The sequence below is a fragment of the Apostichopus japonicus genome, chromosome 20 (genome assembly GCF_037975245.1).
Source record: "Apostichopus japonicus isolate 1M-3 chromosome 20, ASM3797524v1, whole genome shotgun sequence".
Taxonomy (NCBI): Eukaryota; Metazoa; Echinodermata; class Holothuroidea; order Aspidochirotida; family Stichopodidae; genus Apostichopus; species Apostichopus japonicus.
Window position 1 is genome coordinate 5,952,567 of NC_092580.1, and position 25,521 is coordinate 5,978,087.

The 25,521-nt window shown below is 36.5% G+C and overlaps 3 protein-coding genes across 5 annotated transcripts in view; 2 read left to right on the forward strand and 1 right to left on the reverse strand.

The window, feature by feature from the left end:
* The first annotated feature begins 1,008 nt into the window (after positions 1-1,008).
* Positions 1,009-8,534, forward strand: LOC139961181 (alpha-(1,3)-fucosyltransferase 4-like). The gene is made up of 2 exons (XM_071960178.1): positions 1,009-1,353; positions 3,291-8,534. Exons 1-2 carry the CDS (start codon positions 1,330-1,332, stop codon positions 4,689-4,691), a joined length of 1,425 nt encoding a protein of 474 aa, XP_071816279.1. The 5' UTR covers positions 1,009-1,329; the 3' UTR covers positions 4,692-8,534.
* LOC139961183 (serine/threonine-protein phosphatase 4 regulatory subunit 2-like) lies at positions 6,260-18,300 on the reverse strand. Its single transcript, XM_071960184.1, has 7 exons — positions 18,142-18,300; positions 17,387-17,468; positions 15,728-15,898; positions 14,285-14,378; positions 13,800-13,980; positions 12,793-13,344; positions 6,260-12,047 (listed from the first exon to the last, which is right to left on the reverse strand). Exons 1-6 carry the CDS (start codon positions 18,188-18,190, stop codon positions 12,815-12,817), a joined length of 1,107 nt encoding a protein of 368 aa, XP_071816285.1. The 5' UTR covers positions 18,191-18,300; the 3' UTR covers positions 6,260-12,047; positions 12,793-12,814.
* Positions 18,301-20,699: 2,399 nt separating this feature from the next.
* LOC139961178 (NACHT domain- and WD repeat-containing protein 1-like) overlaps positions 20,700-25,521 on the forward strand; it is a 35,447-nt gene continuing 30,625 nt past the window's right edge. Inside the window, exons 1-2 of one of the 3 annotated variants that reach the window (XM_071960169.1) lie at positions 20,700-21,261; positions 23,917-24,102. In XM_071960169.1, coding sequence (XP_071816270.1) covers positions 24,000-24,102 — 103 coding nt within the window. In that variant the 5' untranslated portion in view covers positions 20,700-21,261; positions 23,917-23,999. The remainder of the gene's footprint in view (positions 21,262-23,916; positions 24,103-25,521) is intronic. The other 2 variants (XM_071960168.1, XM_071960170.1) reach the window with 2 other exon arrangements.

Sequence of the window (25,521 nt, forward strand, 5' to 3'; positions counted from 1 at the left end):
ACATGAAAACTACCTAACTTCACAATAATGAAACAGTACAAAGTGAAAAAATTGTTGTTAGAAACCATTTTGGTTATACTTTAGGAATTCTCAAGCTTCATATTATTCAAATGGGGCTCGCGAGCCTTCTTTCGCCGAAAAATTCGGGGGAAAAAACCCATTACCGATATTTATGGAAATTAAAGGCGAAAAAGTAGGACATAAATTACATCAAATTTGCAACATATCGAACAGCAGTTTGCAAGTACAAACACCCTTAATCATATAATAATTTCTCAAGGGGAAAGGGATACCTTGTACCTGTTGACCCCTTTCCACATGCCACACCATCCGCAACTGGGTGGTCACAAAGATGATGAAGATGAAAATTACGATCACCAAGCAAACATGTTTGAATACCAGGTCTCAAGGTAATAATATTCATGAAAATTTCAAATATATTCTTCTGTAGATGATACTTGACATTTCAAGTTTTATGTTACGATTTTTGCAAGGTAGCACAAACCTGCCTGCAAACGGTGATGTGCGTGTACGGTGGGGGAGGGGAGGGGGTACAGCCCTAGGGCATAGTGTCAGTTGGGGCTCAGAGAAAATTGGATGAATTAAGTTCATTCTCCTCTTAACAACATTTTCATGGAAAAGGAAGTCTTAAAAGAAGGAGGCCTGGTGATATAAATGCCCCGGGGCCTGACGTTGCTCTCGGCGCCACTTGTCCACAAAAGGAGAGGAATTTCTAACTTGCCGTCATGCTTTCTACGACCGGACTCTGTATTTAGTAATTAGTATGGTTGGCATTTTCGATAAATTTCCATCAGTTTCCAATGTAATAATTAATTTTACATTAATTTTCAGAAGAAAACTGTTATTAACAAAAACGTGCTGCTATGATTAAACTACTACTTTGTGTTCAACTAATTACTTTTACTTGCCACGTATTGATTGATAGCACCAGGTGGCCAGCCTGGCGTTCCTTAGCGTACCGAAGGTAGAATATTGGGTCAACTGTACACAATACAGACCAGACACAGAACATTACTTCCGTGCCCACAACCGAAAGTCTTTAAGCTGCGCTGATGCATCAATATCATTGGTTTCGTTTACTTGTGCTTACTCATCGTAGGTCTTATTGTTAGTCCTGATTGAGGCTAGTATTGACCTAAAAATTAACCAAAGACACAACCACAACTTAAGAAACCAAGTGACATTTCACCCATTCTTGGTAGATGGGATAACCGTAGACATCTTCCTGGAAACCTCAAGTTAATCAACAACGAGAAGCGTGTTTAGGTGATGTTGTAATTTGCGTACCTACGCTATACGGTGCCTAGTATGTACGCAGAACTAGTAATACTAGTAAGTATAGTTGTAGTCCCAATACCAGTAATAATACTACTATAGTATAGGCTAGTATTTCTAGTTAACTAGTACTAGGAGGGAAATTTTACTCACAGCATAGATAAATACCAATACATAGTGACAGCATTCTGATTCTGTGGCTTGCTACATCATTCACCCATACTGTATTACACTGTACGACTAATGCTAAGTGGATCTTTCAATTTCCAATCTTGCGGTTGCATCATCAGACTATTCTGAGTTAGCCTATATTTCTTTAATGTTTAAAGAAATTGGCCTAAGTCCCAAGTGTAAGCTGAGTTGGGAGATGACTACATACTAGACTCAATAGAGAAAAGATCAAAGCCAGGCCTAACTTAGAAAAGGGACACCCCAATTTCCTTTCAGCCAAAATTGCAGGGAGAGGTAACCTAGCTAGGTCTGTAAATAGCCTAGCCTTTTCCTTTCAACAAGACAAATGTTCATGATCCTTAGGGTTTATTTCACATTTCCTGATATTGTGATAAAAATCCAGTGAGAGGAAACTAATGATCGATGAAAGTTTGATTTTTAGCAAATTATAACAGATGCTTACTTTTGATCAAGTGCCTCTTGGAAAGTTTTGGCATTGCCTAGGTCTACAGTTCTTGTGATGGAAATGATAGCCATACTCCTACTAGAGTGGGCACTTAAAATTGAATCAATTGTAATCAATTCTTTTACAAAATGTTTATAAATGAACAGGAAATTAGTCCTGTATGTACAGCATAGTGATACAATCTGCTAACACTGACACTGTAGCTAGAAAGAAAGAAATGATAGTGTCGCCATGCTCTGGACACAAAGTGCAGAGAAATTACACACACCTCTGTGGTTTCCTTTCATATTATTGGACTAAATAATGATTAAAATTCTGTCCAAAATAAAACAAAATTTATGAATGATAAAATTAGAAAGTACTGAATGTTGGATTTTCAGTCAACCACAGAAAAAGTCGACATCTAGTTTCAAAATTCTGTGGCAATTTAAAATTTTGTTTCACTGTATCCATCTTGTTATTGTAGGCCTATTTAAATAAGTTTTATCCTGACTTGAACATTCAAGTAAGGCATTCAGTAATGTATTATAGACTGAACTATATATACAGTAAGGTCTGCATAAAGTAAATATATGGTGGTGGTTAGCTAGGCTTGATTGGTTAGCCTAAGTTAACAACTTAGGCAAAACTCTTACTCAAGTCATGTCAACTGGAGACAAAAACAATGACAAATATTGTGAGGGAGTTTGTTTTGTTTACAGTTGTTCATGGTATTCCTAATTGGTATATCTAGAAATATCATATTTTTGAGATCATGAAGCAAGTTAATGTAGATAATTTGAGTAATTTCTTTGTGAAGGATGCAGATTGTACTATATTGCTGAACAAGCTGTTCAAGATGTGGGTGTTTTGCTTTGCATGGTGGAGGCTGATTTGCTTTGAGCAGGTGTTCCCTCTGCCCATCTTAAAACCATCATACAAACTGGCTGAATTGAAAAAAACGATTGTGGGTTTAGAAATTAATGGATTGTTCCTGCTAAAAGAAGTTGCAACAAAATAATTGAAAGAGTATTACTGTAGCTTCTGTCAATAAAAGTTGCACTTGGTAATTTGGAAAAAAATCACACAGATATAATGTTCATGAAAATGTGGAGCTTGTGCATATGAAGGTAAAATGCTACAGTAGGCTTTACCTTGAAGCAATGGGAAATAGTTTAGGCTGAGAGTTACATATATGCTGTGATTTATAGCGACAGTTTCTTTGCTGCTTTCCAGTCAAAGAAAGCTACTATCTTAGCTTGCCCATACAAAATTGATGTATTTATTGCAAGATTATATTTTCCTACTGCAAAGAAACTGAATCAGAAAACTTACGTCGTAACTGAATTGACTTTTGTATCTTATTTTTTGCTTACAGAAGAAACCACGTCCTTGCATTATGATGGTCAGACGTGTGCTACCCACAGTAGTGATTCCTCTGCTTGTGTTATTCACAGTTCTTTACTACAGCAGCTTTCTACGAAGCAGTGGTGGGAATCTCTATCACTACATTAATGAGCTGGAACAGTATGAAGCTATCAGGGGTGATACACTGTATGAAACGAAGGCTGAAGAAACAGTAGCATTGTCACATACAACCAAAGATCAGCCTAATCTTGTTCTCGAGAAACTAATGGGTAACCATCTAAGAGAAGACTGTTACATCCGAATATTACTTTGGAGAAATCCAGGGAAAGAACAGATTGATCTAGGTTTAGATCATTGGCAGAAAGCAAAATGTAGAAACAGAATATCTTGCAATATTGAGATGTTATATAGCAACAATCTGGAGGATATCGCAGTCAGTGACATTGTTATCATAATGCCCGGTCCTTTCCGAAATTTTGTGTGGTCGAAGCTGTTAGAAGTAAGGCCCCCTGGTCAGCAGTGGGTCCTGTATTCAAGGGAAAGCCCAGTCCACGAGCCTCAGTTTTCTCCACCATCCACGATGACCAAGGAAAACCCGTATAATTTTACAGTAACTTACAGGAGCGATTCGGATGAGTGCATTACATGGGGCTTCTATTATCCTGGTGAACCTTCTTTTGCAGCAGCTAAACGCATGGACTATACCAAAGGCAAGAGCAAACTCATGACGTGGATTGCTTCAAGGTGTGACCCATTAGGTTGGGAACGTACAAAGATTGTCCAAGAAATTCAGAAGTACTTGCCTGTGGATACGTATGGAAAATGTGGGACCTTAGATTGTCCAAAGAGAGACAAGGAGCAGTGTCAAAGTTTATTCAGTTCATATAAGTTTTACCTTTCTTTAGAAAACAGCGAGTGCAAAGAATATTTCACTGAAAAATTTTGGAGCAACGCTTTTGTTCATAGAATGATACCTATTGTGTATGGTGCGCCAAAAGAAGATTATGAAAGGTTAGCCCCTCCACATTCTTTTATCCATTTGGAAGACTTTGACACAATGGAAGAATTTGTGGACTACATTATGCTGTTAGATAGTAACAGTACTCTATATAACAAATACTTTCATTGGCAAAGTGAAGGAGGCTTTAGATCTGGCCCAGGACATAGAACTACACTGAGTCCAGCAGGGCTTTGTACCATCGTAAAAAAAATGAAAAGGAACTCACTTAATCCAGAGCTATCATGGCGTTACAAAAATCCAGACTTTCACAAGTGGTGGGAGCAATCTTGCAGCAGTCGAGAAAAATTGTTAGGCATTAAGATAAAAGTAGATGAACCAATTTATCGTGAAAACAAGCTGGAAGGCTCATACAGTGCAGTGAAAAATGGAAAGTCAATTGCAACGAGCTGAAGAAAGTAATAAGACCTTCCTGGGCAATGTGGCTGAAATACTTGCAATTCATGAGTGTGTAGATAAAAGAATGCATTGTGAGTATGTATACTATGAGGCATGAGTGTGTATAGGGAAAGATGTGCAAAATTATTTTGGTTTATTGAGCTTGTTCAAATACTGACAAATTAGAAAGTTAAGACAGTGCTTTGTTTAAGCTAATCTCTGGTATCACTTGTGAGGAGGCTTGTTAAAGTATATTAGTTATTAATAATTACTAATAATTAATATATTCGTATTAGCTTCTTCTCATACCTTTATTGCAGTCATCTTGTAGTTTGAGACTTTATCAAAGCAATTTTCTTCTTCTCTTTTGCAGAACATTCATCATGCTTGATAATTGCACAATATTTTTTAATTGAACATCTTTGAGTATTCTTAACTTTCTTATTATATTTTTCTTACATTTTCTTCGTGTTGTTATTCAAGGTTTAATTCAGTACTTAGTATTATCATTTTCTGTATCTTTGTTTTTGGTGAAAGAAGTAAATAGAGGTGAGGTGATAGAGGTGAGGTAGACAGTTATTAGTTTTTTCTTGATATCTGATGGAAGTTGTGGGTATCAACCATAATTCTTCACAACAATAGTAATCCAGCTATCTACAGTGTACGGAATCACAGGATGTATAAATCAGACTGCCTAATATCTTTGCCACATATTACAAGACCTTCAGAGCAGATTCCCATACAGTAGGTCTGTCCTCCTGTGCAAGTAAGAATCATAACAGAAGGTATTTGAAAGTGATATTAAGGTTCATCAGTAACTTGAGTGCACCATTTTGGGAGAAACATTCATGTTGTTTGAATGGATCGTTACACTGGTTGGGTAATTATAATTCAAGCAGATCTGGGGAAAAGTATAGAAAGTTCATAATTTTAATGATGACTTGGTACAAACTTTTTCAGGTGACAACAGTTTGTCCATTTGAGTCATGGATCCTTACAGTTCAGATGAGAATATCACACCTTTTTATATCCCAATGGAAAGAGAAAGAAAACTTCCTCGACATGAAATTCATTTGCAGAGCCTGTATATGCTGAAGTGACTACTTCCAATTTAACATTTGAATAAAAACTAAGCATGGCATTGTGAAACTGAAAGCTTAGTGATTGACAGGATGTTGCAGCTTCCATCTAGTTGATATAGGGGCATAGGAAGTATATACAAGGACTGTAAAGGCACAAAACGTGAGCCTATTTACTGAACTCTGCAGAGTGAAAATTTCCCACTTGTTGTGAAGCTCACAATCACTAACTATAAGATAATTGGTTTGCGATAGATTTAACTAAATTAAAACATTTCATGTACGTTTTGTTTCATTTCAATTAATCTGTAAAAGTGAAGGTGAATATGAAGTTTATTGCATATGTACATACATATGTTTATATGTACACACAGGATATAATAAATTGCAGTCTATAGCAAGTTCTTGCATTAAACAATATTGATATTGTTGTAGGAAAATGGTGCTATAATTCAAGCTTGGCTTGAGTCTAGTGTTTAATCTTCAATTTGGAGATTTTAAACCTGTTTTTGTTTCTGTAACTGATCTGTGTATATTCAAAGTCTCTGGGTTGCAGTTGCAGTAATGGTCATGTGGTCGTTCAATCATAACCAAAATCAGCTTTGGAGGTTGTTCAACAGATGACTATCTGTTTATATCGAAGTTTGATTGCATTGTAAATATGTAAGATAATGGTATAAGGTATAATGAAAGAAATTATATCACCTTTCATCATTTTGAAGATACAGAAAATAAAACAAAAATGGCGAAGGGGAGTTTACTATCCCTAAACTGGTGTTCTTTTCACCAAATCTGCGCATTCCTCCTACAGTTGGTCACTGTTTGTTATTTTGCTACATTTTCTTGGACAAACCAATATGCTGGTAGGATAACCAGAAAGTAATACCTGGTTGTCTGAGGGAAAACCGTAAAAAAAAATCCTCAAGAATTTGCTCTGTATAACTAGCTAATGCATTTGCTAGCATGTACTTTTTGGACAAGAAGAAATACTTTTAACAATACAATGATGGTTCTATTAATTAGGTGGAAAGCAAATCATGTTGATGACTTTGATTGCAACAAGTATTCATCAACCATGGAAAAAGCAAGCTACTTGCCATTGTTCTACAAATATCTGTACTCTATGTATGTGGAATCATGGTTGACATGAGAAAACAAAAAATAGATATGGATTTCTGATCCCTAAATTTAGTATTGTCAAGTTTAACAGGAAACACTATTACAAAAGAAATCGCTTCTGTATTACCATGATCCTTATCATCCTTTCCCAAAAATGTTTTAATCCAAACACTAATCCCTAATTGTTCATTAATTGTTCATTAATTTCTGTTACAATATTTACAAGTGTGTGTGTTTCTGTATTTGAAAGATTGAGTTGCATCATATGTTAAGGCACTTCCAATTTCTCATCAAGAATTTCTTTGTTCTACTCATGTGCACAAACTGTACTCAGTCTTTTTGGAATGTAAAGGATTTCAAGCTGCCGATGTTTACAGCTATCAAATCACAGACTTCCCAGCAGGGTTTCATAATGATTGGTGGATTTGGATCAAGTGACAGGAACACATGCATACATCCCATACCTGTTTACATTAACACATGTACCATTAAGGAAAGGATTTGCACTCTTTTTCTCCATTTTATGGAGCGTTTTACAGAATTTGTCATGCTGTCAAGGATATAAAGTATATTTTTCTTGTGTTTGTCAAGTACTAATAAGTTAAGTCACCAATACTGTCAGTAAAACCTTCTGAGTCAAGTTATAGTATAGCTGAAAGCTGTGTTTAATGTTGTTGTCTGACCAGGCCATGTAATCTTACAATATAAAATATATTTTACTACATTAACTAACACCTCTGGTTGGTGACAACTGTATAACTGTTTCTAATAACTGTCAAATCTAAGAATTTATTTTGTTCCACATATTATATCAGTTTGTTATATGTTATATCAGTTTGTTTCATGGGCAAATGTTTGAGGTTTTGCTGCTCTGTTGCAATTTTGATGAACTTAAGTAACGCATCGTGAATATTAAATAAGTTTACTAATGTTAAATAATATGATATAATTGTTTGCTACTCATCTTTCAAACTCACAGATTATGATTGACTCAATGCAAAAGGCTTCTGTAACATAATGATGAATATCTGGAGTTTGGCCAAGTTGCATAAAGCAGAAACTTGCCCTGACATTGTGTTTGGCTATTTTCATGGAGCAGCTTTTGAGGAAGAACTCTTTCAGATGTGTAAATATTGCCTTACAATGTAGAGGGTATCACCTTGTATTTGTTCCGAGGCTCCCCCCCCCCCTTCCCCCATTTGACTTTTTTAAGAAATCAGATATCTGATAAAATGAAACAATATACTTCTTAGCAGTTTGAAATCAATCTGGTTTGCTTCTTTGGTAAACATAAATCCCAATTTCATAAATTATTAGTATTTATCAAGTTACCCTCTTCATGGCCTTTCTCATATGGATTGTCTTCCTTAATTGTCACTAACTCATATAAACATTTGTTCAGGTTTTAACAATCCCCACCTCCCCACCAGTAAGTATTAAAGGCTGCTTGTTGATGTAGACTACTGTAGTCTATGCTGCATTCCATGGCACATATCAATTGACATTAAAGTATTTAGTTTATAACCCATGCTTGTTACTCCTAATGTATTCATATTAAAGTCACATTAACAGTGTTTTCTTGTTTATTACTTTTGTGTCATGTTCTTAATTATCCTCAGTTGTCTTGTTTTAATCATTTTCAATACAGTGACCAAAGTTTTCCTCAGTTGTTTTGTTTTAATCATTTTCAATACAGTGACCAACACACAGTCGTAATGATATATATTAGAGAGACTACAACTGAACAATTTTGACTAGTAGGATGCCATTGGGTTGAATTCTTGATCATCTACTGTGTATTCCTTAAGGCCGGGTCACATCTGTGCGATTCAACATGCGATTCAACTCGCAACTAAAATCATGCGAATCAGAAAAGTTGCTTCTGAGAAGTTGCGCTGATTAGGACATTGTTCTATTGCAAATCTACGGCGCAATTTTTATTGCGCAACAAGTTGATACCCGTGTCTAACTACGCGATTCAACCTTCAATTGTATTGCGCGTTGAATCGCGTGTTGAATCGCGCAGATGTGACCTGGGCTTTACCCAAGGCAATACAAATCTATGCAATGGTGAATTTGTGTTTCTGTTAATGTGATGCCTTAGCTTGTACATAACTCCCTACTATATGCCCAGTATACTTGTTCAATATGGGCCCAATGGCTGAATTCTCTGCTGCCTTTGCTTGTACTTGCTGGAGGTCAAGCTGTGCTATCTGCTACAGCAAGATGTGTGCAATTATTATCTTTGCTAAATTCCAACAATATATCACAAATAAGACAATTTTAAGTGGGATAAAAATGTATTTACTCTACAAAGTTTGAATTATGAATGGTACGAGACTCGCAATCGTTCAATGGTTTACAAATATGCAACAGTTGAAAATATTTACATTTGATGTACATAAAACTGAATCAGACAGCACTGTTAGTCTTTAAGACAAAAGAGTATTTTACTGCTTAAAATCTTGTTGTCTCATTTCATTCCAACATTTACAGTATGTTTTCTTCATTTGGTCCCTTATCTATTTCAGCAGGGATTAGATACAAAAGAAAGTGTTGCATCATTTAATGTAGTGTTAATGTTTCACAACAAAGTTCCTTTGAAACAACAATTTCAATTCATATAATTATCAATACTGAATATTCATCTGTTATTATGAATGAGACAACACCCTTCTTAATTAATTATTCACTTCGAAGTAGAGGAAGATTATAAATTCGTCATCATTACCAGCACCCTTACTAATGTACTATTTCTTGCAAAAACAGTTAATAATACACATAAAATTAACAGCAGAAGGCAATGACTTTCAGGAAGGTTGATGAAATTATAAAGAGAGAATCAGCGCTTCCTGCCTAAAATACATGGAGAAAAGTGCCTTGTTTGTAACTGTACCAAATGAACTGTTAATCAAGGTTCTTGTGTTTGCAAAACATTTCAATGTGAGCAAAGACCTTGTGTTCTGTGAATTTTGTTACACAGATGTCAGAACATACTACATCAGTTTAATATATATCTGACAAGTTATTAATATCAAAACATCAACAACTATGAACGTTTTGCAGCAAATATAAGAAGGCCAAGGGTAACATTCGATACAAAGGAGGACATAGTTATCGTCAGTATTTTTGGGGTAATAATCCATTTAAAGTGTGAATAAGCTGGCTAGGCTTGGTTTCTAGAAAGTCCTGCAAGTACACACTACCCCTTAAATTGTACTGGTTACTGCTCACCCCCAACCTGCCCAGTAAGAAAGAAAAAATCAACTCTGAAACAAGCAAATTTTAACAGCATTTCATTAACAATGCAAGGTTAAACTAAAATACCTGAGAAATATTTCATAACAAGGATCAAAGTGTCAGATTTTTATGCTCAAGCTACTACAATGAAAATTTCAGGTGATTTCAAGAAAATTTGTCACCATTTTGTTATCATATAAAAACTTACATATTATGTGACAACCACTTCATTTTTCAAGAGTAAACTAATTTAGTAGACCACTGAAGCAACTGGTTGAATTTGCAGTGTATCTATGCACACAATATACAATGTTAATGGATGTCAAAACGACTATGACTAGCTGCCATGTCATAGCTACTATGACTAGGCTGGATAAAAAGATTTGGAGAGAGCAATGCACTGTGATGTGAAAGCAGAATACCGTAATTTGTTCTCGTAAAGAAATGCAACCAGCTGCTTCAAAGAGCTTCTCAAACATGGAGGTACATTTACCAAAGTTTATCAAAACAAATAAAAACAATACAGAAATTGTTTGACATTTCAGAGAAAACACGACTTCTACTGCCAAAAACAGGTGGGTGTAGCATTATTGAGCAATAAACTATTCAGTTGTTAGTGTAATCTGTAGAGTCTCTTGCAGGTTCAAAGAAAGTTCACTTCATCATGGGGTGAGCTGACATATTTGATTTATTTCAAGCTGAATATCTCATCCTGATAAGCTGATTTTATGCGTCTGATGTGTCATATAGGCTTTGATATAAAAAACCCATGTGTCAAGTTATAAGTCATTACAAAAGAACACACCTGTTTGTACGACAAACAAAAGGTAAAGTCTCACACCAACAAACTTTCAACATACCTCCAGCTAAATCTCTTAAAAGATAATTATAGAAATACTAAGGACACAGACAAAAGGCCTTTGTTTTATCTCCTATCAGTCTTAATCCTTTTCTACTTTAGGTAAAATCTGAGGACAACTTTGCTAAATATAAGTATTTATAGCTGATACTATGCACAATCTGTCTGACATGATCATGTGACCAAGACATACACAGATAAAGCCTCACTATATCTCAAAACCTTGGAAGCATTACCTTAACTGAGATATTGATAATGAAGAAGTGTTAAGTGTCTGCTGCATCATTTGAATTATGTGGAAACTACTGGAAGACTGGCCACATTCAGCTGGAAAGACCTGATGGTACCTTTCTCACAGGACACTATTTTCAAAGGACAGAAACCTGTCATCTTCTAGTTTATGTGTCATTACCAACAAGTACAAATTTGACATTTTACACTCTAATTCTACCATAAAATATATATTAATATTTCTTGATTTCAAATAAAGAGGGCTCATCCTGCTTTTTGCTACAATGTTATCCTTTTGTTCATACAAAACAAGTTGAAGTATAATATTTATAAATAATTAGTCTCAATCTGAACAGACACAAAAAAGCAAAATGGTGAGAAATATGCTGTAAAATCAATACAATGAAGGAAATGATTTCACTGAGGTTTGCATATCAAATTTTTATTTCCAAACCATTTATTACTTGCCCTGTTTACCTAATGTAACTAATAATTCAGAAAAGTTGTTATTGTTAGGTTGCTTTGACTGACACTTGTAGAGGGTGTTCTTCATCAATCTGTAAACACTAGAAGCCGAACACAGCCACGGTGCTGTGTCAAATGGCAGTTTTTGACACAGAGGTGATATGCCAGCTCCTCTACCTTCAGAGGCCACTAGAGATGTATAATATAAGTGCAGCATGTTAAAGGCATCATTTACAGTAATTTGGCATAGTCCTCGTCCATCTCTGTAGCTGTTGCTGCCTCTTCATATTTCTCCTGAGGAAATGAATCATAGTTTGATGATTCCTGGCATAGTGTTCTGTATCAACCCAAAGGATGATGCTGAAGTAGTTTCTTCATCTAATTGGAGAGAAGAGGAACAAGATTGTAGAGAAGAGGCAAAAAAATTTGCAGAGAACGGGTTACAAGCACTTAAAGCACAAATAGGCAGTAATTTACCTGACCAGTTAATGATTTGTTAATGTAACTTATGACCCAATTTAAATACAAAGTATGCTAGACTATGTTAGGTAAATCTGCTATAAATCCAATGTGTTCAAATTAGACTTTTGTGCCTGTAGTAACATTAATGCCAGAGCTGTATTTTGGGGACTTAGACAATGGTAAAACTTACTGCCCCAGATACAATTTACCTTGGCTTTGTAAGGTAACGAGGATATCTGAAAACATGAGAATAAAGTCAACCTGTAGGTGAATATCATCACTGTTCTAGAGAAGGCCGTTTTGATAACTAGATAGCATTTCCATAAAGGCAGTCGTTAGTGGGAACATGTCACTATTTGAATTTACACATGTGCACTACCCTGCATTACTTCAAGCTGGAATTCAGAAGTTCTGTTTTTCTGTTATACAGAGTATTACTCAGCTATAATGGATATGAATATGGTTAGCACAAATACCAAAAACTGAGAATATATTTGAATGTTCTGTGGTTGGATTTACAATTGCTGTACAGATTTAACCTACTACCTCCTCAATAGTACTAACTCCACACTTTCCATACTTTTCTCCTCTACTGTCCACTACCTATTACTATAATTATGTCCATATATTTGTTTGCTTCTCCCATATTATGTCCACAAACCTTGCATAACTATACTGTTCCATCATTTCCCGCTGTCATCCTCTTCTGTCGGTCTCTCTGCAGCAATAGCTTCATTTGTTTCCTCTTCTTGAGATGGAGCTTCTGTGACTTGGCTGGAACTCGGAACATTCGTTTCCTCTTTTGAACTTTGAACTTCATCCTTTTGATCGGTACTCTCTGAATTAAGTCCCTGAGAAGTTGGTTCTTGTTCCTCTGTAGCCCCTGAAGTGCTCTGAACTTCCATTTCCTCTGAGCTACTTTGGTCTTGTAATCTGTCTGTTGACCCTTGTGCCTCCATGGCCTCTGATGAACTTTGGCTGTCTGATGAATATCCGTTTGTAGAAGAAGAAGAAGAATCGCTGCCAGCATCTTCTGAGCTCACTTCTTTCTCTGAGGCTGGTAATCGGTCCTCGGATGTTGATGGTGTAGTGCTTATCTCTTTTCCCTGGTCCGGTAATTCCTCTAATTTAACCCTTTTTGCAGCTGGTTCTTCTGATGGTTCTGTTTGAGGTAATTCCTTAGATGTAGATGTGATTCCTTCACTTGAAGATGCTAGAGAAATAGAAAAAATAGAAAACACTAATTACATCTATTTTCTTTTTTCTATCTATTTTTCTATCTATTTTCTATCTTCCAAATGAAAACACAAATTCAAGTGTTATACCGTACGGCAAACACTGCAAAAGGCAACATTTAATATCAAAAGATGGACAAACAACTAAACGAGGAGTATTGACAATGGATAAGTTGGAAAGTTGTCTGTGGATTTTTTATGTACTTTTCAATCTGATTTCCTTACACAAGCTTTGGCAGTAAGATAAGCAGTATGTTGACTCTTATTTCTCTCTGGATGAATATTTCGGCATGTAAAAAGTAACAAATGATAAGAAAACAATACAGCACCTCTCTTTAAAGTATCTGTACCACCCAAAAATGTGAGATGGTCTGTGCCACAAATGTTGGCTCGTTTCTATTGTTCCAAAGACACAATTAAGAAGCAAACTTACGTTGTTGTTTGGCAGCACTGGGAGAAGATGGAACTCGGAACTGTGAGTCCTTAGACTGTGTGCCATTTGGAATGTTATTCTCTGATAGAATGCCGTTCACCATCGGTGTACCCTTAGATCCTTCAAACAAGGACGTGATACGTTTCCCTGTGGGTGTCACCGTTGTGACGATTAAAATATTCTATAATAGGAAGGAAAAGGAACGTTAAATGACTACTCTTGGGCTATAGTAACATGGTTAGCTAAATTTTGTAAAGAAAAGTAAGCAAGTCAGGTTATATCAATATTGGATAGTGCTAACATTGGATTAATGTGACCAAAAAACTTTTGTGTTTGAATTATGTGTCTTGGTATATCTCATGTAAGTGGACGATCTGACTATCATTAAACCACTTGGCAAGGGAGCATCATCATCATCTTCTAAACTGCAAAGGCTTCTTGACTGAAACCAATTGTAATAGATAACAGAAGGTATTAGGACTTACCTTCTCAATACCCCTCATAAATTTATCTCTTTGCATGTAATACTTCTTTGGTGATACTAGTAGCTCACATATCCTCTGTATTGTAAATGGTGCACTGAAAAGAAGGAATATCCAAAGTTAAATCATTCCAATGAAAACCAATGATACAAACAAATTACAATTGTTCAAATGGGACTTGAAAAGACTCAAGAGAAACATTTCGATTTAGAGCAGATGGTTACTCTTTGTTCTTTCATTTCGATCTGCACGAGGCCATAAAACAAAAAATATTTGTTAGTATGTTGTTTTAGATCACAGGAAGCTAGCCCCTGCCAATTTGTATATAAATAACGTAATCACATCACGTGACTGTGCAAATTGATGGCCACCAATTTGGCAACCTGGTGGAAAGTGTTCTAAAGTTGTATCATTTAAGTAATAAATGAATACTACTACTATAGAAATAACTGAATTTGACACCACTGTTTAACTCATTGATTCATGGAATTTGAAGTTTTATTGACTTGAGAATTTAAAGATTCATTAAATGGTAAATTTTGTTTTTATGATGAGGAGTGAATATCTGATTCATTAAAAAACTCAGATATCTCTCTCATCCAAGTGAAAAACAAACTAAACTACATAACATAACATGGATTAAGGGTACATAGGAACTTAAGTAAACATTTCATGTGTATCATATTCATGGAAGCATTAACAAGTTATAAGGAACTAAATGTTGGAGAAAATAATTGCAATGACTAATGCACACATCATTCACTACTTTGCTTGTTTATGGAAAAAAAGTGCTTTATCTAGCTAAAATGATACTGTCATATTGTTGAAACCAGATCATGAGAAGGCAATTTTAAAGAGAAATGGAGCACATATATTTGATTTAATTTTCACCTTCTGCCACAATAACATCACGTTTACAAACTTGCCAGTAACCTTATAAAGGGCATAGAAACCGACAACAGTAAGATATAAAACAGGGTTGTCCAACCTACGGCCTGTGGGCAACAGTCCGGCCCGCCGCAGGGTTGCGTGCGGCCCGCCACAGATGCTCTACGGTGCGAAATTTTAGTGAGCAGATTAATTGATAGCAATTTGAAGCTATATAATCAATCATTCGAACCTTCTGGGTCCAAAAAAACTGCATACAGGTCAGTTTGTGGGACACTCTCTCAGCGGAGGTAGGGGGGGGGGTGGCTGAACTTTATTCATCTGTTTTATCAGGAAGGAAAATAAATCAGTGCGCTCCGCGCGCAGTGCTCACAGTTTGTTGCCTTGGGCTTCGGGCAAAAAATCGGGCGTATGGTTCATGCGGCCCCCTCCTTCATCATAATCATTCCATGTGACCCTCCTCTGCAAAAGGTTGGACAACCCGATATAAAACATTGATAATAGTTCATGGGAGCAACACAAATTCTTTCCATGCTGTAATTTGGCCAGGATACTTACTCATTGAATTTGCCGATATTTGTTAGTAATCTCTGCTTCATGTCTGCAAACGAGACATTTTCTACATTCGGTAGTAACGGTACGCTTTCATCTGGATTTTCTGTCATGTATTCTTCTATAACATTCTCAAGCTTCTGAGCCAACAACAGCTTCACCTTACCCCAGGGATATCTATAATTGAAAATCAAATAGTTTGCAAAGAATGAATTTGATAACAGTGCAACTACCAAATAGTTTCAGCTATGAACTATAAGTGATAGTTGACAGACTACTGCTAAACAACACAATATAAGAACTAATGCAGAAACCCCAGGGATGTGAATGACAGGTTGCTTCCTGGAAATTTGATAAGCACTTTTCATGAACAAGAGGGGTGGGTGCCTCCTGGACACTTCCAATCAATTTGTTATATGTCAACCTTTCACTTAAATTACACTCTTTGGGTATCTTAGAAAGCATTTTAATTTCAACCATCATTTGATCTCAAAGGAAGTTCCACAAAAACAATGGGATTTTGTACTGAGCATATTGTGTCCATCTACCATGTATGAGATCTGTTCATGCTGTCTATATCTTGAGATATTATTTCACAACCAAACACTCACATACATGATTCCTTGAACATAAAGCTTCCCTACCAAGTTTTCAAACTGGGATGAGGCCAGTCAATGACTGATTTAAAGCAGTACACTATAGAGAAAGGATAACATAAGGAGGCATCTTTTCTCCCAGCAAGAATGTAACTACAGTATTCATATCAACCAAGACAGCGATTCAGTTTACATCATTCACTAAACCTTTACAACCACATGGTATCATCTTTCACATCAGCATCTTAATTGGTAAGCTGTGTCCCTTGTGTGTACTTGAGATCTGTATACTTCAGGAGGGCCTATACTTCAACTAGGTTTCAGTTGTTCTCGGCACACAGTATTTTCCGCACATTACTTTCTGCTGAAAAAGTTCTTGTGCGGAAAACAACTTTTTTTCCCCACTTACCTGTACACTATATTTTTCCTGAATTTTAGGATACCAAATTCAAGATGATGAAAATAACAAGAGAAATTATCAAAGAACGTCGATAACGATGGTTAGATTGAGTTCATTTTAGAACAGTTAAGCTGTTTATAATTGACAGGAGGCTTGGGGTGTTTGTAATTAGTAATTATTTAAAGAAGTATGAGGCATAATATTATATAGCCCTATATATTCTCACTCTGTACTCTGTTATGGTCAATGTGAAAATATCACAAAAGACACCCCACCTCCCCCCTCCCCTGCCTGCCCCCTAAAGCATGAAACTTAGCGAGACCAAATCATCACGGCAGCTCACCTTTTTTCACCTTCACGCCATATCGAAAACTACAACCAAATAAGGTGGCCCTGTTTAACTAAAATTAAACTTGTGCGTACAGCCTAAGCTAGTTCTTACAGCCTAAGCTAGTGCTTACAGCCTAAGCTATAAGCTAAGCTATCCTAATAATTATCTAGTCTCAGAGCTACATTTTATCCTGCTACAGTCAAATTCTATCTTCTCCATCCTCCTAAATCCTTACATGTGCCTAATCATTTCTAGTAAGCCATTCTGCTCCTCCCTAACAAAGGTACCTGAAAAAAACGTTGTTTTCCGCTGACAAATTTGTGTGCTACTGTACTTACGTGGCTCTGCCAGTGACTGCTATTGAGTTGAGAAGTTTCTCCAAATCTGCAGGAATCTCCTTGACTGGCTTCTCTGCAAATGCTAGAATATAAACAAATAAGCAATATTAATGGGTCAGTCTGAACTGATTCCACCTGCTACACAATGTTTTTGTTACACAAGTATAAATAATAGGCTACCTTTTATTTTCAGAGGATGTTTAAAATTTTGGTCAAGTTTTTCAGTCTGTGTAGATTTTGTGTCAAAGTGTGGTTACAGTTTGACTTTCAAACATGTACCACTTTGTCTATCAGAACCACCAGCCCACATATGCCTAGCCTATCTATGTGCAAACTACAAAGGTACAGTAGGAATCAACATCATTAAGTTACCATACACAGTACAGCCAACAGGCAATTGATAAAACCATGTCTTTCAGTTTTAAACAATGATACGCAAGATGACTAGGCGAGCACGCTGATCACAATTGCTTAAAACTTACAACGCATTTCAGTTCTGCAATTTGGCTACTAACTTTGGTCTAAGGCCAGGCTTTACGTTGCAACTTACAGCTTACGAACTGAAACATGAAAATTGTATTGCATAATCAACGTAACAATAACCTATCCTGGCCATATTCTTAATCACGTTAGGCCTTAACATTAGGGCGACATCGCGTAATACTGTCCAGCACATCGGATCATAGTATAATTAAGGACCGGAGTTATAGAGTATTCTGTACACGAAAAGGCAAGAAAATAAACATGAAACAAACAATCCAAAGTTTCGTTGACGGAATCCCTCTCCTGGTTACTCAATGCCATTTTCTTTCTCGTGACCGTGTCGTCTCTGTCGCGAACTTGTTTTCAGTCGGCGTACAATTTGAAGTTACAGTACGCGGCTATCAGCTGGAAATCTGAATTCAATATGATAAATCAGTCTAGCGCCATCTTTTAAATTAGAGTTTCCGTGAAGTTAATTTCTGTGGTCAAGGGTTCTTTTTTTATCGGAGCAGGGAATTCAACTCTCTCCATTATAGAATATCTCATCAATGTGATCTCCCACTGTTTCTTGCCACATGGAAGTTTGAAAACAGGAACAGACTGAGTGGAGAGTCCGGAGAAAGTGTAAAGAAGAAAGGGAGTAAGAGATTAGAATATATAGCTTTCCCTAGTTTGATGAATTGATATTAGTCTAGGTTGACGTGCAATTATACCGTAGAAACATCCGATTGTCCTTTACTACTTATTTGCGGATGGAACCTCCGATATCTGAAGCTGCAACATATGAGCGTCTTCATTTTAATAGTTGAGATAACATATAGAGTGTCGTCTCCAAAATCCTACCAAAAACAATTTTGCGAGGGTGGCTCACTTTTAACTTGAAACGCCGTGACATTGAAATAGTTCTGCGCCAACGATAAATGGGACAGTGCAGTCCTTAATCTCAATCTATTGTTTAGAAATTGTAATATCAGGCCACCCTTTGGTAGCAATCTAGCCCAAACTTAAATTTTATTTCAAATATGTTATTGTGACCACAGAAGTCGTCTTTTTTCCCTATCGAGTTTTGCGTCCCGTCTGAGGTGTACCTGCTAGACTAGGTAATCCAGCCACTTTAATTTATGAGCCTTAGATGTTTAAACTGACATTTCTAAAGAATATAAATGGCTAAGAATACAACAAATGCATATATATAGCAGGGTTGTATTACTGGTCTATTATAAAGCAAAATAAAAACTCAAACATGTGGGAGTTGTGTTTGATTCGTCTTTAAGTGCTGACGTCTTTATTGCTAAAGTATGCCAGAGAGCATTCCACAACATCAGGAACATTTCGATGATTCGACAGCCAAAATAGCTGCCACTCTGGTGCAGTCGTGTGTTCTGTCACATCTTGACTATAGCAATGCTCTCCACATTGGAATATACCTAACAATCTTCTTAATGATAAGCTTCAACGTGCAGTGTTCAGAACTGTGCTGCTAGACTTGTAACAAATGTAAAAAACACCAACATATAACACCAATTCTTACAGATCTTCACTGGCTTAGAATTGCGGACAGAATCAATTATAAATTCTTGTCCTTGTGTTCAAAGCAAAGAATGGCTTAGCCCCAGTTTACCTACAAGAGCTTCTCCAAGAATATAAACATAGCAGGGTGCTTCGTTCAAGCGTACAACATATGCTATCTGTTCCTATTCTTCGCACTTCCACCTATGGGGAACGTTGCTTTGCTAGATCAGCTCCACAGCTCTGGAACAGTCTCCCCTTACATCTGAAAACAATCCAGCATGTGTCAACTTTCCAGAAAGAACTTAAGACGTTCTTATTCATGAATGCGTATCCATTTGTTTGATAACTGTTGTGTCCATTTGGCAAGGGCGGCGGAACCGGGGGGGGGGGCACAGGGGGCACGTGCCCCCCCACTTTTCCTCCGGTTAAAAATGTGCCCTTTTTCTACATAAAAATTTCAAAATAAAAAAAGAGAGTTTACAAAGCGAAACCCACGTCGAATGAAATATTTCGGGAAGTTTTAAATGTTAACTACCACAGGCGTAGAAGCCCAATTTATTGGGGGGGGGGGGGCTGTAACGACTTGCCCGAAAATATTACCAAAATTTTTCGCGCGCTACGCGCGCGTTCAACATGTAATGTGCATATCATATAGGCATGCGTTGGTTATTACATCGCATGCCTATAACATACAATCATTTGCCGTGTTATAACCCTTCCAAATTGGTTATAATTATTGGGAAAGTCATTACAATAATAATGATCATAATAATATCACTTTTACCATTGAAAAAACAGAAAATTATTTTTCTTTCAGTATTTTGACATATTTCATTTGCTTCCATGCATGTATCGATCGCGTGTGCAGGGACTAGGACTTTATAATGATTTCACCTCATTTTGTCATTTTCCTTGTTTCCCAATTTGCACATTAGATATTGTAGTGCTAGTATGCATTGTTTCCTTGAGGGGTATGGGGGGGGGGTAGCGATGATGGAGTGATGTGTATACGCAAATAAGATAATACAATAAGAGTTATAAAGGGTACTAAATATCAGGCTGCATCAGTCCAATCGAATTTCTGCAAAGTGCCCTTCGACGTTGGTGCCCCCCCAGATTAAAAGTGCTTCCGCCGCCCTTGCCATTTGGGGTACTTTGCTGCTACAGAGCTTCTGAGCATTTTTTTGAGCTGGATAAAAGCGCTTTACAAATTTTTATATCATTAGTATTATGTGGCGATCATGTAAATATTAATGCGTAGTGCACAGTTTCTCCCGCCGTATGGCGTTCCATAGAAGGTGCATCATTTTCGTAGCAACCAGATCAGAGATCCTTTTAGGACTCTAGTAGCAACTGTAGTGTGCTTTAATAACTGTCACAGATTTTGTTCTGTTGACTTTACAAATATACACACCATGACCTGTAAATATGTGACCTGGTCGTGCATCAGCTGGAAAGGAACCCCTTTGATTGCTGCCAAGTACTATATTTTAATTACTTTTCACTCCAGTACCCGGGAAGTTGCACTTAATATAACTACGCGGTCAACACGATCCAAGCACAATATTGCACCAATCTTCTCACGAAGTTGTATGCAGCACAGCAGACGTACCGTGCACAGGGAGCAGACGGCGTCAGATACGGAACTGTCAGTATCACTTCGTGGAAAGAGTTCGAGTCATGGCTCTTGCAAATTAGTACTTTAGTAGGTCTACCACAAGTACCAGTATTACCACTTGGTTATAGGCGAGGAGAGATAATATTTGGCTTTATTATTGGCTATACTATTCAGCTGTTTTATCAACTGTGAGTTCTTAGCGTCAGCAGTTCGATTTTGTGAAGGTTTTCTAGGCCACTTCCTTCCTCGCATTTACATATATGTTAGTAACTATTTAATGTTAAACCTGTATATTGAGGAGAAAGATATAAATGAAAGGTTGAAGTTGTCTAGGTTAGGTTCAAGGAATTTTGAAAACAAGGAATTCGAGCCGTTAAGCCTGATGATATATCTGTTGAAATCGTGAGCGTTTTTAAACCTAGACCTGCGGTAACTTGGTTAGACTAGTCTAACCAAGTTACCGCAGGTCTAGGTTTAAAAACGCTAGGCCTATGTTATCACAATGGTGAATTTGATATATAAATTTATCTTTAACATGGAAAACAACATTTGTTTTATTGTATTAATTCATTTGTTGATCCACAGTTTAAAGTTCAAACTGCAAATGGTCCTTGATATAGGCATAAATGCCTATACAGTATCACATTTGTAATAGTATATTATAATAATTGAAAGTAAAAGCAGAAAGTTAAAGATGCGGTTGTTCCTCTGATACTGATAGCACCACAAGCAGATAATATAGTTACTGATTGTCAGGTAGCTTGCAGATCTGTTGAACAACTATTTTGTGTTAGTTTTTACAAGGGAAAATTCCAGATCATCAGTAGAGAAGTAATGGTCCTTAACTGGATATGATCCTATTTTCAGATAAGCTTCTCTTAAAGGCATTGAAGACTCGCCCCAAACCGCGGGGTGTTACTAAAACGAATGACAATTGCGTTACACATAACGAATGACAATATGTTGTACACACTAAAAAAATGCATTGACTAAAACGAATGACAGTAATGACAGCACAGACATTTGCTTCAACCGGATATCACAGTTCAGACTTCGTGGGTATCTAGATCTAGTAAAGTACGGACAAGATAAAAACGCACCTTATAGTAAGCGAAATTGTAAGTCTGATTTTAACTTTAACGTCATTTTTCCGATATTAATTGTTAGAAACTAACAATACTATAATCTTGAAACGGCTTCAGTTATCTTTCTATATAAATCTACAGAGGTAAAAAGCACAGCACTCAAGCGCATTCTCACACAAAAACTTTCCCTGTGGTTTCTATCCGTAAATTACACCAAAACCCTGCAACCACGCTGTATGCGATTTTCCTCAAATCATTTTTGCGCAGAATACCAATAACCGCATTTACTCCACTCCGTTAATCATTCTCTCTCTTCTCAATACTGTCCTTCGGTGTCATTCGTTGTCATTCCCCTTCATTCGCTGTCATTCGCAAATGATAATTAACCCTGTACAAAGTCAATTGTCATTCGGTCATTCGCTGTCATTCATTTTGGTTTGTGCCCAAACCGCGTGCCGCCCTCTGAAAAAAGTGAACTTTCGGTTGCTTAGAAGTGAAGTTTATGACTTGTTGCTACAAAATGCAAACAGTAATGAAACGTGATACCTTGTTATCTTTTATCTAGACCTGAGATGTCCATCGCTGCTATGTACACTGTGTTGTGGGTATTGACCGTATCTGCATGTATTGACTGTACACTATTGTCTAATTACCAACGGTAGCAAGCTGTGTGTGTATTTCTGGGATCTATGGTGGTGTCTTACACTTCTGTTACACCTCATTTGAAAGTAGGTCAGATTACCGGCATCAGACGTTTCTTTGTGCGCGAGTCTTCAATGCATTTAAAGGAGCTGCTTTGTCTAAATGTTTCTTTAGCTACTGGGCCTGATGCAATCTATCTGTATTTGTTGAAGACTTTTGCACACCATTTCTGCATTCTACTTTCATTGTTTTTTGTAAATTTATGATTGAAGGTTATGTTCCTAAGGACTGGAGATGTGCTAGTATTACCCCAATTTTAACGGAGGGTGATAAGTCTAAGTCCCGTTATAACAGGCCTGTTAGTCTCAGTAGTGTTGTTCGTAAGGTCAGGGAGTCTATTGTTAAAAAGTCTAATGGTCAGTCACTTCAGCACTCAGTCTTTGATCAGAGAGTCTCAACATGGCTTTTGTCAAAAAAGGTTGTCTCACTAATATTCTTTAGTTTATGGAAAATATAACAAGCTCACTAAATAGGCAGAATGCTGTAGATGGTGAGTTCCTGAGTTGGCTCAGTAATAGGACACAGGGTGGTAATTTAAAGGCTATGCTCCTTGGCCGGACCTTACTAGTGGGGTTCCACAAGGGTCTGTTTTTGGTCCCTTGTTGTTTGTTGCCTAGATATAAACAACATTGATGGAGATATTTTGTGTACAGCCAAGAAGTTTGCTGATGACACCAAACTGTATTCTGAGATCTCCTCTTAAACTGATTCTGAGAAATTTCAATGTATTTGGATAAGGTTTTTTCCTGGGCTCAGGGATGGCTATTGCTTTTTAATATCGATAAATGCAAGGTGTTTGATTTTTTCTCTCCGATAGGGTCTCTGATGGGGACTTGATTGTTCCTCCTGTTCCTTTTTGCTACTAAACTTAACTCCCAGAACCCTGAACCACAAAGATCCTCATATGCTACTTGATGCAAACAAGATCTGTCCTATAATAATGTATAAAGTTATTTACTTTTTTTATTGGCTGAAAACAGTATTTGGACAGCTGTCAAGTAATAGGAAGATATGCACAAATGTAACTTTTCTTTTTCCCTTTAGCATTGTTAATTCCTTGATAGTTCCACTTATATTTAAATGCTGCATATCACTTGTTTATACCTTTTCTTTCCTTGTATTCATTACAGCACTCCTTTATAGCACTTCACAGATCTTGAGATGTATATTTAGTCATAAACTCATAATAAATCAAATAAGCCTTCAAGTAAAAATGGAAGAGCAACATGTCAAAAGATTGTTATCTGGGGACCTTCAGAATATACCAAAGCTGCCTTCCGAGGTTGTGCGGATTTTCTTGAGTTCCACTTTTGGAGGTAAGTTACTTTTTTTTGTGAGCAGTATACTTAGTCAATAGCATCAGTTCACTGATATTAACTCAATTGCTCTCTTACTGATGTCTTCATCTGTCACTAAAATGTTGGATCAAGCAAATAAAACCTTGTTAAAAGTGCTTGCAATCAATATGAATTATATCATTTGCTATTATAACTAGAAACAATGCAAGTAACAAAGAGTTAAAGGAAATCTGTAATTAATATAATTAATAGTCACATCAAAATGACTATGACTTGTACTGTATAGCTTCAATAAAGTACTAAATTGTTGTTTCCTATGACACAGATGTATGGTGGGAACTCACTATGGATGGGAATAATTAGGACAATTGATTACAAACAATTAATGACAACGGCGTCATCTTATTGATTCATAGTCTTATTGGATTTGATGGTTTATATAGACGACCTTGAATTGGTTTGTTTTTCTCCTAAAGATAGGTCAGTCAGCCTCTAATGATGATATTTATCCCTGTGATGAACTAGTATGGATTCCAATTAAAAGGAATACTAAACAACAGAAATGCAAACTTTCAGAACTAATATATTTGTGACACAATTAAGCAAGAGTAAAAATTGCTTCATTAAATATCTTTTGGATAGCATATTTTATAGCTGGGGTGCCTGCTCATAGTGAAATATTTAATCCAAGCTATGGGTCACAGCCAGTGCAGATTCTTGTACATGACCACAAGTAAAACATTGCTACTTTTGGTATATTCTAAGGCATGTATAATTGTCATATAATCATTTTTGTCATCAGTCTCTTAAAATTGATAAGAACTGAAAGGTTGTCTGGCTTTTCATTAGTAGTGCTTGTTACATCCAGAGTTGTCCAATGCAAATTGCTGATATTGGTAGTTCTAAAAGTAGATTCTCATCAAAAAGTCATATTCTTTAATTAGAACGTTCCTTGATAATGTAAAAGTTTTTCACACACACACATATATATATATATATATTTATATATATATATATATATATATATATATATATATATATATATATATATATATATATATATATATAGCTGGGTATCTTGATCATAATGATGAAACTCAACTCTGTGATCACGTATAATATCACTTAGTTCAGCAAGATACAAGGACAAAGTACAGGTCCAAGTACTAAGCCTTGTGGTACACCATAATCAAGTTTACGAGACAGGGAAATAACATTTCCAATTTTCACATGTTGGTGATGATCAGAGAGATAAGACTGGAACCATGAATAGGCAGATCCCATTACCGTGTACTTTGAATGAAGTTTAGTCAATAAAAATGCTATGATCGACAGTAAGTCGATATAAGATCCAATTGAACCAAAAGAACCTGTCGGAGTGTTGGTTGTTATCAAGCTACAATGTAATAAATTTGTGGACTGCATTAAGGGCCGTCT

Excerpts from the sequence above, each read along its gene's own strand:
- LOC139961183 (XM_071960184.1), bottom strand. The coding sequence starts at position 18,190 with ATGGCATTGAGTAACCAGGAGAGGGATTCCGTCAACGAAACTTTGGAT. Across the intron at positions 15,899-17,386 it reads GCAGTCACTGGCAGAGCCAC|ATATCCCTGGGGTAAGGTGA; the intron begins GTAAGTACAGTA and ends TTTCAATTATAG. Across the intron at positions 13,345-13,799 it reads CAGTGCTGCCAAACAACAAC|CATCTTCAAGTGAAGGAATC; the intron begins GTAAGTTTGCTT and ends CTATTTCTCTAG.
- LOC139961181 (XM_071960178.1), top strand. The coding sequence starts at position 1,330 with ATGTACGCAGAACTAGTAATACTA. Across the intron at positions 1,354-3,290 it reads ACGCAGAACTAGTAATACTA|AAGAAACCACGTCCTTGCAT; the intron begins GTAAGTATAGTT and ends TTTTGCTTACAG.